This window comes from Papilio polytes, unplaced genomic scaffold (assembly GCF_000836215.1).
Source record: "Papilio polytes unplaced genomic scaffold, Ppol_1.0 DF824180.1, whole genome shotgun sequence".
Lineage (NCBI taxonomy): Eukaryota > Metazoa > Arthropoda > Insecta > Lepidoptera > Papilionidae > Papilio > Papilio polytes.
Genome location: NW_013525024.1, coordinates 2246903 through 2267602, shown reverse-complemented (window position 1 = coordinate 2267602; position 20700 = coordinate 2246903). Strand labels below are relative to the sequence as shown.

General features: G+C 33.1%; 3 protein-coding genes across 5 annotated transcripts in view; 1 reads left to right on the top strand and 2 right to left on the bottom strand.

The window, feature by feature from the left end:
- The window catches only part of LOC106111019 (periodic tryptophan protein 1 homolog), an 8688-nt gene extending 4929 nt beyond the window's left edge, over positions 1–3759 (bottom strand). The window contains 8 exon segments of the mRNA XM_013292984.1: positions 99–201; positions 528–702; positions 1357–1464; positions 2191–2296; positions 2820–2899; positions 3215–3330; positions 3450–3508; positions 3585–3759. Coding sequence (XP_013148438.1) covers positions 99–201; positions 528–702; positions 1357–1464; positions 2191–2296; positions 2820–2899; positions 3215–3330; positions 3450–3508; positions 3585–3668 — 831 coding nt within the window. The 5' untranslated portion in view covers positions 3669–3759.
- A 272-nt stretch (positions 3760–4031) lies between these two features.
- LOC106111171 (zinc finger protein 449-like) lies at positions 4032–12463 on the top strand. 3 transcript variants are annotated; one of them, XM_013293184.1, is made up of 11 exons: positions 4032–4259; positions 4815–5004; positions 5108–5191; positions 5257–5465; positions 6450–6642; positions 6860–7262; positions 10189–10253; positions 10558–10677; positions 11009–11120; positions 11414–11588; positions 11869–12463. In XM_013293184.1, the coding sequence occupies exons 1-11, from the start codon at positions 4180–4182 to the stop codon at positions 12089–12091; spliced, it is 1854 nt and encodes a 617-aa protein (XP_013148638.1). In that variant the 5' UTR covers positions 4032–4179; the 3' UTR covers positions 12092–12463. The 3 variants fall into 3 exon arrangements, 2 of the variants coding, with proteins under 2 accessions (XP_013148638.1, XP_013148639.1); XM_013293185.1 differs by lacking the exons at positions 4032–4259; positions 4815–5004; positions 5108–5191; positions 5257–5465 and adding an exon at positions 6089–6108; XR_001226145.1 differs by lacking the exons at positions 4032–4259; positions 4815–5004; positions 5108–5191; ... (4 more) ...; positions 11414–11588; positions 11869–12463 and adding an exon at positions 7537–10038 and having other exon boundaries at positions 10558–10580.
- An 807-nt stretch (positions 12464–13270) lies between these two features.
- On the bottom strand, positions 13271–17135 carry LOC106111050 (protein lifeguard 4-like). The gene is made up of 5 exons (XM_013293015.1): positions 16959–17135; positions 16384–16547; positions 15116–15221; positions 14620–14771; positions 13271–13930 (listed from the first exon to the last, which is right to left on the bottom strand). Exons 1-5 carry the CDS (start codon positions 17022–17024, stop codon positions 13678–13680), a joined length of 741 nt encoding a protein of 246 aa, XP_013148469.1. The 5' UTR covers positions 17025–17135; the 3' UTR covers positions 13271–13677.
- Between the last annotated feature and the right edge of the window lie 3565 nt (positions 17136–20700).

Genomic DNA, 20700 nt, shown 5'->3' with positions numbered 1-20700 from the left:
CTAAGGAAGAGGAAACATTTAAGTTCCATTGTATGAATTAACTGCTACGATCTCAGAAAACAAAAAGGAAATTATTAGAAGAGTAGTAGATATTTATAAATTACTTTGTCAGTGAAGCAGTTGATCTTGGTGTGCGGCGTGCCTTGGTCCAGGTCCCACAGCAGCACCGTGTTGTCTGCGGACCCGCTCGCCAACACATGTCTGCAATAAAACATAGTCTCAAAATCACAAATACTCACAAATTATATCACTAAAGAGAAAGTGAACAAAAAAAACATACAGACGAATTGAGTACCTCCTTTCGGTCAAAAAAGTTGTATACCTGCCATCCTATTTTATCTAACCAACATATATAATTGTAATCTTTTTATTATTATAAATGCGAAAGTTTAGATGGATGTATGGATGTTCGTAGAGTAGAGAAAAATCACTTCAGATATAACAAAGCCGAGACATAAAAAAAAACAAGAACTTAACAGTCCACTTTAACTTACAACGTTAAAATTTAAGTTAAATATCTAACTTACGTGAAATTTTTATTCCATGATAGATCAAGTACGGCATCTTTATGACCAACACGTTTGATTTTTTTCTTCTTATTTGGTTTTTTGCCCAATTTGAATGCTGGCTCTAGACAGTTCTCAATGTCTAAGTCCCATACTTGTATGACTGGATCCATACCACCCAATGCACATAAATTACCTGTAAAGTCATAGAAAGAGAACATGTGAGTCGATAGGAGGCTTTAGGAGGTGAACGTCAAACCAAAGAGACTTCACAAATGTAATATGGATATAAAATTTCATTTATGTCTTTGACCTAGCCTTAATCATCCGGCTCGAAGGACCATGTTTAAATGAGAATAACAAATAAATCAGGAATTTTAAATTTAATATGTGAGTACCATTTTTATAAAAAAACAGGATGACAGGTGACATTAGATTCCTATTTTAAATATATCTTCTTTTTAATCATAAACATCCACAGTGTCTCCGAAGTGTACTAGAAAGACGAATAGTGAATTTAGGAAATCGATTAACTAAAATTATCAATAGAAATTTCTTTTATAATTCATAGATTCAACTATAGAGTAAAATAGGTTTAAAAAAAACATTACTTGGGAATTCTCAAAGCTAATTAATTAAAGATGTAACTTGCAAGCACAGATACAATGGCGGATCCAGGGGGGGGTCATGGGGATCATGACCAGACCCTGAGCCGGTTGGTCAAGAGCTTGACAAAATATATTAACATAATTTTCAAGCTTTTGACTTAACAACTATGTGATCCCTGGCGCCAAAGCTGGATCCGCCCTTGCACGGATAATACAAATCTACACAAGTATAAGAAACTTACCCGGTTGTGGATCGCTTGGATCATAACTGAGCCACTCAATACAGAGAGGGAACCACGGCAGTATGATGTCATGATGCACATAGAATGAACCCTCCTCTTTATTGAAAACTAAAAAATAATATCAGAAAGGTACATTTATTTATCATCATCAACTCACCATAGGTTACCGCTGAAGGCTTTGGAGCCTATCCTAAATTAGGGGATACAATTCTTACTTAGTGTAAAGTTAAATTTAGGAATAAACTGAGTATAAGCAAAATTTGTACTGATATTTTCTTATAATTATTTTATTACAAGTTTAACTTTATACTGCTTTTATTTGTAAGGCTCTAAAAGTGTACAGTAAATTTTAATTTATACTAATATAATAAAGCGTAAACACACACTTTGTTGCCTAAGATAGCATTTACAGCATATTTTTGAATAATTTTTTCCTTAATAAAAAACAATATCCTTACGTCATGCTTTAGGATATATGTTTTCGCGCCAATTAACTTAGGGGGTTAATATTTTGGATAAAAACCCAAATGTGGGAAAGAGACCATAAGTTGTTGCCAACATCAAAAAAAAAGATTGTTAAGGTTTGTCATATCATGTCATTTTGACATTTGCTATTGATAATTTGACAATTTTCATTATTTCATGCGGATGAAGCCGCACGGGAACAGCTAGTTTATTCATAAGACATCAAGATTAAAATTAAGACAAAAGCAAGCGGTATCTGTAAATCCTAGAGCTTAGTTGTAATGGTACAAGTAGTAGTAAATTAACAAAAATCTGCTAATAATTTAAGAAAAACAATCATAATGTGTTCAAAATATGGATACCACTTACTGTGGACTTCTAAAACGCTGGCATCACTCTCCACATGGCCAACCAGTAGCAGATTGTCTGTTGGCTTGATTATATCATCCTCTTCATCACTGTCCGGTCCTTCTGTCTGCGTAAAACAGAGCAGGGTTCATTTTACTACATTTACATCAACATTAACAAATCTATACTAATATTATAGAGAGGAAAGATTTGTACATTTGTATTTTTGTATGTATTTGATTCATGCAAAAACTACTGGACTGATTAAAAAAAATCTTTCACCATTAGAAAGGTAATTTATCTGTAACACAAGCTATAATTTTTAACTCATGCAGATGAAGTCACGAGCAACACCTAGAGTTAAATATAACATCATGAATTTTGAATCTTCTTTTCAATGTATTTATTTAGCTTTAAACTGCTATTTCATCCATACATTCAAAAACATCCTAGTATGTAGCCTACGTTTTCTTATACATTATGTTCTACATCTGTGCCAAACATTGAGATTCCAGTTGTTTTGAGCTATGCAGAAACGTCTATTCATCCAAACTTTTGTATTCACAACATTACTATGAAATATCTTTTCTAAATAAGTTTATAAAATATATATACTAATATACAGCTATGTTAAAATTATTATCACTTACTCTTATCTGAACATCTTCACTGAGGTCTCCTAAGTTAGGCAAAGTTGCCACAGTACCAATACCAATAGGGTTGGCTGTTACTGAAAATTGCAATAATCTTATTTATTATTACTTGTCATTCATCGAGTGTGAACATGAAGTCTGAGCATGATAACATAGTTTATGCCATCCCTAAACATTTGAAGTTTCTATTGGTAAACTAAAGGCCTAATAATTATGGGATTTCAATTACTAATTTAGTAATTTGTTAATTGGAGCAACATCTAAATTATTAAACCAATTATGATAAATATGTCAATTGATTTACATTCTTGCTCCGAGAGTCACAGGGCTATGATCGGTTGGATTATTTTAAAAGTTAGATACACTAAACAATAATTCAAGTATTTACTTACAGCTATCTTCCTCGTCATATTGTTCAAAATTGAATTCATCATTAGGATTTGCTGGAGGTTCAGCAGTTTCTGTTTCACCTTCTTCATCACTCTGGTCATCGCCTTGTTCTGTAATCCTTGACATTTTATAGAACGGTGTGAAAGTAATGTATAACGATCAAAACATCAAATAATAAATATAATTGTTAGGAAACAAAACAGAATGTAAAACTAAGTTGAAATTAGTAACAAATACCTCAAATCATCGGCAGTTTGTTTGATTATTTTCTCCAATTCCTTTTCTGTTAATTCTATCTGGAATAACATGTAGAATTAGAAATTGTTAATTAAAAATATATTCAATAAAAATGTTACTGTGAACGAAATATACTTTTTCAGGAACTGATTTGGCAACTCCTCTTTGCACAAAATGCATACATGATACTAAGCTAACAGTTGGTGTATTTTCTTCCATATCTTATTGAAATATTAGCACGAGGCAAAACTAAAACGTGCTTTTCAATAACACTATTTGACAATTTTGATTTGATTTTGACAGCACTTTGTTTATTACATTTTTTGACTTTTGCAAATACCAAAGACTAAAGTCAAATATCTCGACAATTTTAAAAGCTACCTAAAATATATTTTCTAAAGAGATAAAAAAATATTAAATGAAAGGTGAAAAGGATATCCATGTTTGGGAATTTAAAAGTATTCTACATGTTATATACGATAAGATTGATAAAATTATCTTTTACGTGCGATTCTCAAATTAATTTAACAAAAATATTAGCCTACATTTAGACCTTCTATAACTGTAATAGACATTTTCTTGTTCTGATCTTATTAAATTGTCGGATCGACTTCTTCCATTTCACACCACTATTAGTCTGTGGGCCAAATTGACCATACGAGTAATACGAAAGTACTTTATTTGACGTCGGTCTTCTAAAGACTTTTTGTGTAGTTTTAAAGTGCTAAACATGGTGAATTGTGCAGTTTACATGTGTAAAAGAAGATCAAAAACTTCGAATTTACGAAAAGATAATGTCTCCTATCACAAGTTAGTTGTGTAGTATTAAAAATGTGGCCTTATCCTTATATTTCCGTTTATCTCATTAGACGTCAATAAACCACTTGCTGATGTTATAGGGATGTTTATTGTTCATTTACGGTTAACTGTAAAATTTATAAAAAGAAGTGGTTCTTTAAAAAATTACATTCATATAAAATTAGTTAAATCCCCACCGTATTTTCTTATATCGATTTTGATGTTTTAAAATATCTTATTTCGTTATGTTATGTTTTATAAGATTGCAGTTTTGGATTCTTAACTCTTCATATGTAGTTGAGTCCTTTAGACGTGCGTAAAAGAAAACAAGATATAATTATAGGATTACTGTTTAATTTGACCCTGACATCGTATGATTGCCGTATCGCATTCGCGGAGGATCATAATATATGTAAATAGCAGTGTTACAATTATTAATAAAGACCTTAATTTTGTTTTTGATGTAAAATTATAACAGTGACTTTAATAGTGACTAAAAAAATTTTATTCTAACCGGATTAAACAATCGAATAAAAATCCGAGTAATTCCTTAAACTTTGGTTAAAGGTTTCCTAGAGATCCTGTAACAAGGCAAGCATGGAGAAAATTTTGTAATAGAAATAATAAATGGCATCCTACAGCAACAAGTGCCATTTGCTCAGATCACTTTACCACAGCTAGTTTCAAGGTATATTCTAACATCAAGCGAATATTGAACAAAGGGGCAATACCAACTCTTCGCACCTGCTACTGCTCGGTAAATTGTTCTATCACGATTATTCGCAAATCAATATGAAGAAAAATTTTTATCAAAATAAAATGAAGCATAGTTGTTTTCGTCATTCTTATTTCTATTTCAGAAAACAAAACAAGAAAAACATATTAAAAATGAGGAGATATCGAAACGCCAACAGCAAACTTCGAAAAGGGCACCTTCTAAAAATGTACGGACACTCTTTTTGTTGCTAGGTATTAAATTGGGTGACTTATTTTATTAGCACTGTTTTAGGTAGCAATTTCTGCGTGTAAAAAGAGTAAGATTGATTTAAATGATAAAAACAAAACAATTAAGAAACTTCGAGATAACAATCGATACTTGAAAAATAGACTTATTACTTTAAAAGAAACCGTAAAAAAGTTACAAGAGATGTCTTTAAAAGTTAAAGAAGAGAGTATATTAGAAGAAAATGAAATATCGGAAAACAATAGCCCGGAAAGGTATGAAAGAAATGCTCTCTCTGTCTTTTTACTTAAGAAGTATGTTTAGTTGACGAAAAAACCGACAAGACCCATCTCTACCTCGTACGGTTACTAAGTTAGTGTGAACATACTTTACGTTGTGAATGGAAATGAAATTTTAAATTAGAAAGTAAAATAAAAAGTTTAAAAGTTAAAGGTAATCAATAGAAGAATGAACATTTCTTTATTTTTGACATTACCTTCCTAATTTTTATTGTTCCAATTTTCGAATGTGTTTTTTATCTGTGACGTAAATTATAGTGTGATTGTCACGAAGTTTAAAGTTTACTTTTATTACGAAGGTAACGTTATTAAAATTATTGCTCAAAATAAGCTGTAAGTAACAATAAAATTCTCTTAATAAGGCAAATGTGGTAATCAAAATGTATGTTTTAAATAATACGAGATATCCAAGCACCATAGACAACTATATCACAAGTCAACATTGGTTTGGTTTCATTTCCTGCGTGATAAAGGAAAAACGTATACGGATAATTCAAGTTATTAAAAATATCAAATTATCTTATGAAATATTCAGTTGTGATTCGCACATAAAATATTTTTTATTGAGGTTAAAATTCGTACCCTTATTTGGCCTTATAGTAACGTTCTGACAGATGAAGTAAGATTGTCGATTAACAAATACAAAATAACTTGAGTGTACAGATAGTGTGATAATTTCTAAAAATAAGAGTCTTCCTTATATAATTCATGTAAAGGTATTTAAATATCTGGACAAAAAAATACATGAATAATTTTGTTTTATTGTTACAAAAATTGTGACTTTTGTCTAATCTAGTTTATCGTCATTTTTAAAACGTCAATATTGTTTTCAGTTGATGACATTACTTTCGACTTGACTGTTCTATTTTGTATTTTTACATAGTCTTTGTGATTTTTTTTAAGTTATGATTCAAAATTGTATTTATAATAAGACTAAAGCTTCTCGATTTTGTGGCTTAGGTCAAGGAACATGAGTAAAGATAAAGAAGAAGTAATACCCCCTACAGAATGTGGATTGGCGGAATGCCGAACATGTCTCCAGGCACTTGATAATAATTCAGTTTTGGTCGATTTATTTCAATGCTGGGTACCACCTTGGGATGGAATGGAGTCAACTATAGCTGAGGATTTAGCCAAACTCGCGAATGTGCAGGTATTTTATGGATTCTATTCTCGAAAAACATGTAAAAAGTTAAGACTACTGTTTTAAATTTCTCTATCGGTGCATTCTCTTCAGAAACATCGTCTTTAATATAACCTCCAAATTTATCAAGTTTGTTTAAATGAAGTATTTTTTCAATGTAATGGAAATGCACAATATAAAAAATATTCAACTGTATCTTATTTTACACATTAAATTTTATTTTTAGATCACACAAACAGATGAATACTCTAAAGTTATATGTGAGCCTTGTTGTCTCAAACTACAGAGTGCATGTGATTTTGCATATATTGTATGTAAAAATGACAGATTACTGCGTCAGAAACATCTACAATTACCTGATAATCTTGACAATAGTAACGAGACAATATGGCCTAAGCCTATTCAAATAGACAAGAATATCAACAGAATCTATGACAGTTATGAGGATGTTGAAATCAAGCAAGAAGCGATGTCGGAGGATGAATATAATGGTATGGAAGATTCTAGAGAGGGAATGGCCAGTTTGGAAATTAAAATTGAACCCGAAGAGTTGATACAACCAATGTTAACACAACCACAAGAAAATAAACAAAGTGATGGGGTGCAATCACCTTATCTTGAGTTAAATGGTATGTACCTATTTAATTAGAAATTGCTATTCGGCTAAACTATGTAATCATCATCATCACCAGCTCCTTATTTGTCCCTACTAAGGGGCTTGCAACCTACCCTAAAGGGTGACTAGGCCATAATCAACCACGCTGGCCCAGTGCGGGTTGGTCGACTTTACACATACCTTTGAATTTCTTCAATATATGTACAGGTTGCATCACAATGCATTCCTTCACCATAAAAACATCAGGTAAATTATGTACGTATGTATGTATGTATGAAATTTGAAAATCGAAAATCACATTGGTACATGGCGGTATTTGAATCCAAGACCTGTAGATTACAAGTAAAGTGCTTAACCTTTAACTATGGATGTGCAGTCTCACAGACCGCTCGTGGTTTGTGATTCGGGTATCCCGCACCAGACGCGTTTGCCGGCCTTAGTAGCTTCACGTTTAGTAGTGAAATGAAGATTGAAGCGAGAGGTTGCGTCGATGGTTCCTTATTGGTGAGTTATTTGATATTTTATTTCGATCGCGGTCTGTAGGACCTCACGTCCGTGTTTTTGTAGTGCATTGTGCTTACAATATTTTTTTATTGTAGATGTTTTTTGTTTGAAAATGACGGATAATGAAAGGCCTAGTACTTCAGGATCCAAAAGGAAGTCAAGCTCATCTTTAGCTCCCAAGGAGAATAAATTATTACGACTAGATGACCCTTCTTTCGAAGATGTACTTCTGGAATCAGATCAGTGTGATAGTGATGGAGACATTGATGACTGCTTACTACACGAACAGGACTTAGATAAAAATCACGTGAGTGATCGAGAAATGGCCGAGGACTCCAAAATTTCCAATTCTGTCAGAAGTTCTGATGGTTCAGACGACGATTCTCCACTTACACAGCTACGGACTAAGTATTGCTATGGCAAAAATCGGTACAAATGTGCTACCAATCCACAGTCAAGAAGAGTTTGTACTGCACAGCACAACATAGCGGTTAGTACTAGATCCATTGAACAGCTGACAGAAGATGAAAAGAAAGATCCCATTAGTATTTGGAATAAACTTTTTGATTCCGAAATGCGGCAAACTATTTTGACTTGGACCAACTTTAAAATAGCCCAGCTGAGAGCCCACTTCAAGCGGCAAGAGAGGCCAGAATTAAAAGATGTAGATATGATAGAATTGAATGCTTTCCTGGGATTATTGTATTATGCTGCTGTCCTGAAGTTGAATCATGCAGCGACAAGTTTTTTGTTTGCTACCGATGGCACAGGCTCTGAAATATTCAGGTGCTGCTTGTCTGAAACCCGATTTTTAGTCCTTTTGTCATGCTTGCGCTTTGACAACCCAGCTGATCGTTCTGAGAGACTAAAAACTAATAAATTAGCTGCTGTTTCTGGTATATTTACTGCTTTTGTTACCAATTCTCAAAAACTATATAATGTCAGTGAATATGTTACCATAGACAAGATGCTAATAGAGTTTCGTGGAAGGACTCACATGGTTATGTACATGCCTCACAAACCTGGTAAATATGGTCTTCTTATTCATGCATTGTGTGACGCCAAGACCTTTTACTTTTATAATGGATATTTGTATTCGGGTAAAGGCTGCGATGGGACTGGATTATCAGATGATGAAAAAAAATTTCTTGTACCCACTCAGTGCGTTTTACGACTGACACAGCCACTACAAGGAACCAATCGTAATGTGACAGCAGACAATTGGTTTTCATCTGTCGAGCTAGTAGATGAACTGTCCAAGCGGAAACTTACGTACGTTGGGACAGTAAAAAAGAATGAACGAGAAATTCCGAACGAATTTCAGCCACATAAATCAAGAGAGATTGGATCAACATTATTTGGCTTTACAAATGATAAAACTCTGTGTTCACATGTACCAAAACAGAATAAGGCAGAACTTCTGGTATCTTCTATGCATCATAGCAACATAATAGATGAGAAGGCAACTAAACCGGAGATGATATTATTTTACAACTCCACCAAAGGCGCGGTAGATGAAACCGACAAAAATTGTTCGATTTATTCGAGTAGTCGACGAACAAAAAGGTGGCCTATGGTGGTGTTCTACAGAATTCTGGACTTATGTGGCATAAATGCCTACATTTTACATAACCAACACCAACACAGAGGACTGGATAGAGGTAAATTTTTAAAGGAACTGGCACGATCATTGGTAGTACCTCAATTGCAAAGAAGAGTTATGAACTCTCGTTTGCCAAATGAATTGACACTGACGATAAAACGTGTTTTGGGTCCTGATATGCCAAATCCAGAAGTCCCAGAAACTACTGTTTCTAAACGCAGGACATGTGCACTTTGCCCTCCAAAGATAAAAAGAAAGACAACTTACATATGTGTAGGCTGTCGGCTGCCAATATGCCTTCAGTGCTCAAAGCCACAGTGCAAAAACTGCCAGTAAAATGTCCAAGTTGTGTCATTGTCAGAATTTTTATGTTTATGTTTTTAGAAGAGATGTTTTATTTTCTGTAATTTTAATTTTATAAAGTCACCCTGGTGCCTAAACAATTTATTTAAAAAAAAAACGTTCCTTTATAGTGATCTCGTACAAAAAGTCTGGAAAGAGTGCGTACCTGTGTTATACGGTTAGTTTTTGTTATGAAGAAATAAAAAATATGTATGCATTTTATGTTTTTATTTACATTTAGCAACTTATACAGGGGATAACATAAAAAATCTGTTTTTAAAGTGATTTGAGTGTGAAACTCGCCTTTGAACATAGCGTCTGTGAGACCGCACGTCCAAAGGTACGTGACAAAAAAAAATACGTCCATAGTTATAGGTTAAACCCCTGAGCTACCAATGCTCTTCTAAACTATGTAAATTCAATCAATTTTCAGTATTCTTGGTACATATACATTATGATAAAATTAGTCGATAAACTATTTTTGTTTCAGGACATATTTTTCATAATTCACAAGAGGAAATTCCATTAACAAATGGTACTGATAATAAAGAGGATGTAAGTATGTTTAATTAAGCTGATATTACCAAATTTCTAATATCCATTTAAAATAGATCAGTATAATAAAGTAATAGTTTGTGTTAAAAGTTGATTCTATTTTCAGATCTTTTATTTTCGTTTCTACATTGATTGTAATAGCTAATTATTAATTAAAAATTACATTTATATTCTATTGGGTACTTTTATTTTGTGCTTTTACATATTAGACACCAGTTTTTAAAGACCACTCGTCACCAGTTACTTAAATATGTCACCAATCATAGGTTAATACACTGTGATAAATTTTTCACTAAACTTTCAGCTTCTAGAAATTAAGGAGGAACCTCTCAGTGACATAGAAGATGTAGATGTTATACCAACAGATCTACCGCTGGTGTGTATGCTGTGCTGCAAAGAACTGAACAGTGTTAGTGGTTTGAAGGTAATCTTACTGATATTAATGCGAAAGTTTAGATAGATAGATGGATGTAGAGTTTGTAACCTAAACGACGTAACAGATCACAAAGAAACTTAGCATAGATGTAGAGGATATTCTAAAAGAAGACATAGCCTAAACACTTTTGTTTTTTTTTTATTTCACGCGGATGAAGACGCGGGCGAAAGCTAGTCTTCAATAAATTTAGTTCAAGAGTGTCATTCTTCTGTTTAGAAATAGAAAGGTTCACATCCTGGTCATAATAATATTTCATTTCCATAGCTTATTTTCAGGTAATATAGAGAAGTATGTACTCATTTTGTAATGATATTTTTAGGCTCATGTGATCGCTCAGCATTCATATAAATCTGTGAAAAGAAAGTCTGGAAGTTGTTCACCGGAGAAGAGGAAACGGAAGCAGGAATTTGTTTGTGGTACATGTCAAAGGAGTGAGTATAATTAAAATACGTACACTAATAATAAAAATAGCCTATTTCTGCATAGGATAGTGTAGGTTCCCAAAAGTTAAAGAATGATTCAAATTAATAAACAATAAAAACTTTTATCTTTAAAATTTGTATATTTACATCATACTGTGTAATTCATGTAACTTATTCTGGAACAAAACATAGACTACTTATAATACTTTTTAATATTTCATACAGACTGTCAGGGACAAAAGTTTCTTGGATCAAAATGAACTAAGCTTGTTCAAATCATCTAATATTTGTTTAATTTGCAGGATTTACGACGTCAACAGATCTAATGGTCCACGAGACTTGTCACAACAAGAGTGTGTGTTACGCTTGCTCGGCAAAGTTTGACTCATTTGAACAGCTGACAATACACAGCCGCACATGTAAAGCTATTGCAAATAAAGAACCACAGAAACCCAAGACTTTGGAGGATGTTAAAAGGTAAAGAAATTAAAAAGTATTAATTTAAGTCTAGTTTTCGCCTGCGACACAGTCCGCGTGGAATTAAAAAAACGAAAGTGAATAGCCTGTGCTCTTCCAGACTACCCTCTAAGTCTATGAGAAATTTCATCCAAACATGCATGTTTCCATCTAAACTTTCATATTTATAATATTAGGCGAATTCAAGTTTAACTTTTTAGTTATTTGGCTCATAATTTCTTTTGAATGTACAAGATTTAATTTTCATCTCAATAGCTTATTATATTTCTCTCCTTTGCAGACCGATAATAAAGAACTCGTTTTCAATGAGGCAACCGATAAAGGAACCAACAAATGTTACTTATAAATGTGAATCATGCAGTGAAGAGTTTAGTGATAAATATTATTTGACAATACACGAAGAGATATATCATACAAGTGAACAATACAGTGAAGTGAATGAAAATGGTGATGTGCAAACCGAGGACACTTTAAGAAGTGTATTTGGTAGTGATAGCAGTTAATTTTGTTTTGTATATGCGTAAATGTTAATGGACTGATATAGTGAGTTTTATAACTTGAGTTTTTCTGCACAGACTTAATAAAACTGCATTCAACAAAAAACAACAACCATTAGGTTGTTCGAATTAAATCTATACAGATAATACTGGTTAAATACAGCTTCTGGTCAGAATTGTTAATGTCGAAGATAAATTAAAGAAGCTATTTTAATTCGAAAAATTACAATCATGAGTTTTGAATTTTTTTTTTACAGTTTCGCAAATTAGCGACCACTAGTGTGAACTGTTTTGTTTGCTACAAAAAAGTTTTTAAAGACTTAACAGCCTTTCAAATAAACGCGGTATAAAGTTAAATTTAGGAATAAACTGAGTATAAGCAAATATTAGTACTAATAGTAGTAGTTATATTAATACTAATATGTGTATATACAAGAGCGTCGGTGGCTCAGTGGTTTAAGCACTTGACTTGTAATCTACAGGTCCTGGGTTCGAATCCCGCCGTACCACTGTGATTTTCGAAATTTCATATGTACATAATTTACCCGACTTTCTTACGGTGAAGGAAAACATCGTGATGCAACCTGCACATATCGCCGAAAAATTTCAAAGATATGTGTGAAGTCAACCAACTTGCCCTGGGCCAGTGTGGTTGTCTATGGCCTAGTCACCCTAACTTAGGGTAGGCTTCGAGCCCCTCGGTGACATATAGTAAGCTGGTGATGTATATACTCAGTCTATTCCAAAGTTTAACTTTGTACCTCGTTTATTTATAAGGCTGTATTAGTGTTTTGTCCATGTTTAGATATAGCAGTTTAAATTGTTCTGAAATGTGGAAATTGTGTAGAAATAAAGCAATAACTTTTTTCAAATGTTTAGATAGTGTAATTTCCCATTGTAAACTGTACCATTTTATGTATGTTATTTTATTTTGTGCATGTTTTTGTATAAAAAGTGAATTAGTAATAAATAGTTAAATAATATAGATGTTGTTTTATTAATAGTAAAATGAGGATATTTCTAACAGTCATATTCTAGTGTAGTCATAGTCACCACCCTAATTTAGGGTAGGCTCCGAGCTCCTCGGTGAGGAAGTATAGTGAGCTGGTGATGATGATATTTTAGGAGATGTGGAAAAATAAAACGTCGTATTTCCAAACAAATATATAATTTAATTTTAATACAACAATTGCCATTGTCAAATATATTTATGGCTGTTAAAGGATTTAAAAACAAGTGATAAATTAAAAAAGATTAAACCGGAGAACTTGAAAAGTAGAAAGTAAAATAATACTGTGCTCTAAGTGCATAAGAAAAAATCACATATGCTTAATGTTAAAGAAATTATACATTGAGAATACAGGAAAAAATATGTACAATATATTCCATAAAATATTAAAAGACGAGATTAAGTGACTGAAAAATTTACAAAATTTCATAAATACAGGGAATGTTGAAAACAATAAAAATATAATTTAAATTCAATCGCACTTATAAAAAAACGAAAAATGTTACAAAATCCTAATATAATTTAACATTGATAAACTTAAAATTCTCCAAGCAAACTTCAAAAGGACTCGAAGAAGTGTATTTTAGTTTCTATTCATTTCGTTTAAGATACGAAGAATGTATAGGAACAGGTTGATAATATCCATATACAGATTGATTGTAGCGAGGATGTATTCTTCCGGAGACAATGTGGTCATCATCTGCTGAGTGTCGAAGATGAGGAAGAGACTGAAGAAGATTGCTCCAGCGAAAGAGAGAGCGACCTCGAACGCGGAGCTTTGCAGGAAGATTTGGATTAGCCCGCCCACAATCAGCACACTGAGTCCAGCCACCAGTCTAAAATGCATAAATTTATATATATTACTGCACTTTTCTTTTGTCTCAATTAAAAGCTGTTTTTAACTGACTTCGATAAGGAGTTTTTTAAATTGGATTTTTATATGTATATCCAACATGCAGTGATTTGAGATCCAATTTGATCTGATATTTGTTTTCATAATAAAAAATTATTAAGTGGTAGTGCCCGGTTTAACATCTTAGCACTGCAGGGCCAGCACGCATTCAGTAATACCACGACCACACAGAAGACAGGCGTGAAATGGAAGCAATTCCGTGTTTCATCTGATGAGTTTGGTGACGGAGGCCTAATTTAAGTCCCTTTCTCTTTACCACCCTTTTCTTATAAGAGGTTGGGAAGAGGAGGTGGATTTGACGGTGGAGGAGATGCATAGTAAGGGGAAATATCCTCTTAATGTGAGTCTCCTCCTCCGTCGTACAAGGGAAGGCAACGCATCTGCAATTGAGGATGTCTATGGGCAGCTGATGCTTCGCAATTTTGGCGGTTGCAGGTGGCCGCTTGGACGTTTGCCACCTTATGTTATAAAAAGAAAAAAGTAGTTTTTGAGTTTTTCTGATTAAAAAAACCATACCAAAAGTCTGAATTTATTGCTTTTTGTTTAATAATTTTATTTATTTATCATCAATTAATACGTACTTTACGTTTAATTAATAGTTATGGTACTCACCCATATCCAATGAAAGAGAAGTCACGTTTAGTGTTGAGTGTATACAGGGTGAGCGACAACACGACAGCGAAGGTGATAGCAAGCGCCTGCAGCACTATGAATGTATCATAGAAGGACACCACCACACCCACAGTGTACGCTTGCACAGCAGTCTGAAAACAATAATATCCATGAACTAAAATATATGAAAATAAGATAAAAAAAATGTCCAAACGATATTAAGAAGCATGGGGCAAGTTTCAGTCGAAAATATTTTTTTTTTACATTAGATTAAATTACTCTAAATCTGCAAAGAATCATGGGACATACTTTGGGCTTCAACAATAACCATCAATGTCTTCTACCATTGAGAATCACATGCAACTAAATGTATGTATTTTTGTAGTCATAAACCATTACATCATATTGCAGGTATACTTGAGATTTGAATGATTTCATATGTACTTCTTCATTTCATTGAAGGAACTCTAAAAAAAATTGTTTGCAATATACTCACGAATGCAGCGAGAAGGTAAAAGTTTGCCGGGGAATCCCGGCGCTTCGCGATTAGAGCGAACAACGTCACAATACTCAATATGAAGGCAATGAATACCATCCAGTCACTGAAAACACATCAACAACTGAATACTAAACATTTCTTTTTTCACTTAAATACCTAAGCTTAAAGAAGGAAAACAGAGTTGTAATGTAGATTATACTTTAATTTTTTTAAACCATTTTACAATTGGTCGGTCAAGGGATTGTTCAGTTGTTTCGGTGTACAGAATAATTGTATCATAGAAAAAAAAAATCATTAATAGTAGCATAAAGCTAAATTGCCAGCGTGACAAAAAAAGTTTGTTATCTTATTTCTTTGTATTACATTATCTTTGTTAGGCAGAAAACATGCTTTCATAGCATTGACAGGAAGACATGTTATCTTTCAACTCTTATCTTTATCTATCAAATATGAAGTACAACTATTTTGGTAATTTAAATTATCAGAACACGCACTTCTTTTAATACTAGCTTTTGCCCACGACTCCGTCCGCGTGGAATTAAAAAATCGAATCTCCTATGTGTTCTTTCAGACTATCCTCTATATCCATACAAAATTCCATCAAAATCCGTTCAGCCCTTTAGGCTACAAATTCTAACAAACATCCATCCATCAAAACTTTCGCATTTATAATATTAGTATCAAGTATGATTAATTTCAAACTCCAGAATTAAATCAGCCTTGTGTTATTTTAACATGTTTTTTCATGTTTTTTTAAAGGTTTAATGATTTTATTTTCACAGGTTCCTTAACTGTGTTTTATTCTTTACAGTCTCATAACAACCAACATTTAGAGTAATCCATATAGACTCTATTTAACTAATTATAATAATTCTGGTAATGTAAGTACAGTAAACAAATTGGTCATATTAGTTGCTTGCAATTTTGTTCATGTGAAATTTAATAATACTCAGTTAATTAGTGATAACAAAGCTTTCTAATAGTAACAGAATTATTGAGTTATTTCAATACATACAAAGATCTTATTTATTTATTTACACTTTGTACACAAGGAAAACAATCACAAAAAAATATACATATTGAGCGTTGGTTGTACAGGCGAGCATAACTCTAATAGAGTTTTCTTACTGCGAACCATTTCGATACAAATTAGATGTTTAGCAGGTAATTATGATGTGCAAAGTAAAAAATAAGACATTTAAAACACTTTCTTTCCTCTTATAATATTAGTAATAAACATCTCATAATTAAATTTCTATACATACTTTTGGTGTATGAACAGTTGTACTGGTTTGACAAGCAGGAAAACTGCTGCAATAGCCACCGTAGCCAGCAACTGAACTGTGAGAAGACCATACACTTTGCGCACAAAACCCAAACGGATCTCTTTATCAGCATTCATCACATTGTTGCGATATGCGAAATCATCCTGAGAATAGAACATACATTAAAAATGTACAGTCAATTTATAAGAGTTTAAATCAAAATATATAGTAAGTTCATAAAGTAAACATCGGTTACATAGTTTTAATAAGTTCTTAGTATTCTGGAAAAGTTATGATTACAACATAGTATTGATTATTCTGCTGTCATAGTGGCAGTGTTTTGAGTTCAAGAAAATATACAAAATGGCTACATTACATAGGCATATGTTTTAATAAGAAAGTAAACAAACTAGATTAGTCAATTTGGGACAAAATAAATTTCTACTTCTAACTTTCTATGGCTTGTATATCGAGTTATGAATACATTATGGTAATTATTTGCAGTAAACAGAATCGTATTATTGTCAATAGATAAGGTCAGCTGACGAATTCAATGGATTTCATAACTTTCTTACCTCTATCGATTCCTTTCCACCAAGTTCACAATCTTCTTGAGCATACATTAATGGTATGTTGGCCATGATTAGATCTGATTCGTTATATTACTGAAATACCTTGTTTCTTCGTGTCGATATTCAATAATTTCCTTGAAAACAAGAAGAAATGACAAGTTAGATCGGATGACGTTTGTGACAAAAGACAAAGACAAAAATTAATGTTGCTATTTATATAAATTAGAAAAATGCTCTACTTTAAAATTAACTCTACTTTAACTTAATTAAAATTTTTATAAAAAATAGAATGCATTTTAAAATAAAGTACAAGTTAACACAAGAAACTAGCCTTTATCGGTATCCTACATTGAACCTATCGAACGACCACAATTGAGCCTATAGCAAGAAGAACCTCCTTGTTACCTTCGTTTCAAAACCCGGGACATTATGGGGTCACGAAATAATTAAACTCGATAACTCCCAAAATATAGTTGCTTAAGTATCTTTAGTGCAAAATCGTTTGAGAGCTTTGCATCAATTACTGAAGATAAGTACATACAAGACTATGTAAATAGGTTTGTTTACCCGATAGCCTTGACGATGCACCATTCTTACAATGGGTCAATTCAAGTAGCTTACCCAGTGAAATGTTACTGACCTACTTAGCTGACATCAATTGTCTACAATGTCGTGCTTTTTTACATTTTGTAAGCAGTCATATTTCTTCTAAGAAGTCCATTGTTGCATGAACCTATTTTTACTACTAAACAGTAGTGTCCAAAGATTACTAGCCTGCGGTATTGAAGGTCTTTGCATTTCATTTGCCTTTGCAACTTTGCATTCGAGTATTTTAATCATTTGCGTTTAGAATCGTTTTATAAAGTTTTAGTTACATCAGGCTAACATTCATTATTCGTCATTTATTTTCTACAACTGGCAATGAAATATAGCTGTATATTTTCTGGCTAATTTCAATAAAATAACAAGTTTAATATTATAGAAAGTATCTTACTCAGCATGCGAAAGTTTTGAATTGAGACGTAAATTCTTGTCTAGTGTAATTGCTGCTTAAAACTCGATTGTCGCAAACTTGATGTCGTCGTCAAGAGGAATTTAATTAGCATTCCCGCGAATAATTCTTCAATAAAGATGTTCAAGATAAAATGGAGCAAATTTTATTACATCGACGTATCTATGGATAGTAAGCATCCGTTACACTAACAAAGTTTCTAGCTTGTTTGAAGTAATATTGCTATTTATTATAAAGATTATTTTTTCAGTACTTTTGCACACATACTTATATCCAATGTCTTTAGCTCTAAGGTAATGTTAGCTGAAATATGATTCTGTTTAAAGTGGTCAAAAAATTTGAGTAAAACATAAAACATGATGAAGTAGGAACATTTAGTAGCAATCAATTAAGGGACTGTACTAACGATTAGTGTTGGTAAGCAGTGACGCGCTTTGTGGCTCACCGAGTTCGCGCAATGAAAATAAACTGGGTTGCATTTGCCCCATGGACCGGCGGTATTAAAACATATACGTATAGGAACTACTGAAATACACGAATCAGAGAATTTCAGGCAGATTTGTTCTCTGTGTTACCTTGTATGATGTCGCAAATGTAAAAACTTTAAATGTTTATGGCCATGGTTTAAAACTTAAAATTCTCTGGAGATGTTTTAAAATAGTGTTCCAGAACTGATCCGACAATGTTTTCTTCTTTGTTTCCGCGTAGAAAGCATAAATATAAACTTACTATGAAGATTGTTCTGAACAGAACGATCAAAAATGCTTTCAACGGTGGACGTAAATCAAACGATTTGCGAACGTTAAATCACTACAAACATCCACAACGGCACGGCGAAAGCTCATTCAAACAAAACAGCTTTATACATCAAAGGCTCGCGGCCGGCACCGATGCATCGCATTTCGTCAAAGCCCAACTGCATTGTGCGATACCGCATTGCACCCAAGCACCAAAGCACCAATTCACATCCCAGGCAAATTAATTCTCAATAGCACCGTTATCTCTGGCGAGTGTTGCCAATTGCCATGATTAATTGGTTTATGGTTAGCATAGATTATCGATGACTTTAATTTTTAATTGATGTGTTAAAAATCGATTAGACGCACAGTATCAACATTATAAAAATAATTTAGCCACAATTAAGGGAGATTACATAGTGATTTGCGTTCAGCTGCCTAAGCTTGGTCTGGAAAATACCGACTTCTTTATGAAAAGACATAAAATAAACAGGCATTTCTATACTTGTGTGATTCCTTTTCTTTTATGATATAGTATGAATTTGAAGATATGATCCTTTTATGTCTATTTCTGTATAACTTGTACGTATACTTTTAACAGCTGGACTCAATTTAAAGGGGATTATAAAAATGCCAAGTGAAATTTGTAAAATTCCTCCATTCTAATTAATTATTTTACGAAAATACTCTACATTTCTTATAATGACGACTGGTGCAAAAGTTTAAAATGAAAATTAGAAAGTTAAAAATAGCCACCGACAGCGATTCTTCCGATTTTTTTATCACGACAATCTTTATGAGTCGTATTCTCGTGAAAATTTTAATTAAATTCCTGTTAGAAGCGTCGAGTTTGCGACAGCGGAGTTTTAAGGCGTTCCAATATGAAAGCGCCTCATCTTTTCATCTCTGTGGAATATATTTTAATATTAAGAATAAAGTATTATTCGTCTATTCCTATAAACCTTCCATAACACTTGTATTTTTTTTAATGAGAATTAAAGGTTAATCTACATACTAATATTAAGAATACGACATTTTTTTAGATGTAAACAGTAAACTCAAAAACTTCACGGCAGAATTCAAAAAAACTTTCACCGTTAAAAAAGAATTATCAATGAATAACAGGCTATATTTTAGTAGTTTTTGTTCCGACGAGCTAGTGGAATTCTACGGTTAGAGATTTATCCTTAGTTTTTAACAGTGGTAGAGCCCGCTTTAACATCTTCGCACGAATGGGCCGGTTCGCCCGGTGTAATACCACGACCACACAGAAAACAGGCGTGAAGTGGAAGTAATTCCGCGTTTCGTGTCATGAGTGTGGTGCCAGAGGCCTAATTTTACTCCCTTTCCCTTTTCACCCTTTTCTTAAGGAAAAAGTAGATTTGACGGTGGAGAAGATGCATAGGAAGGGAAAATGTGCGTGCGCTCTTTATGTGCGTCTCCTCCGTTGATTAAGGGTAGGCAACGCATCTGCAATTGCGGATGTTTATGGGCAGCGGTCGCTTTCCATTTCGGTGGATTAAGATGGCCGCTTGCTTGTTTGCCACCTTATATTATAAAAAAAGTCCGTTTAATGACATTGCAAAATTTACTAACGAAAGTGGAGATTAGAAGAAGGATAATGCATAAATTCCAGCGATATGGTCAACTATCAACTCTAGTCAGTAGATCTAAAGTACATCTAATGAACGATTGTGCGAAACTTTTTTATGCAGAGACGATAGCAGTTGCATAAGAAAGATAGTGACTTTTGTTTGGAAGGTAGGGGGGTTACAAAATTATTGTATCAATGATATTTTAATTTCCGCAGTGACGAATGCAACTTGGCTGCATTGCGGTATCGTACATTGCAGATAGGCTTTGCTGAATTTCAAATCACGAAAAAATTTATAACGATTTTTTCATATATTTTTAATACTTAACATTAATAAATGAAAATAAGTGCGAACGCTGATAATTAGCTAACGGAGGTTAGTCATTACTCCTTTTGCTTATA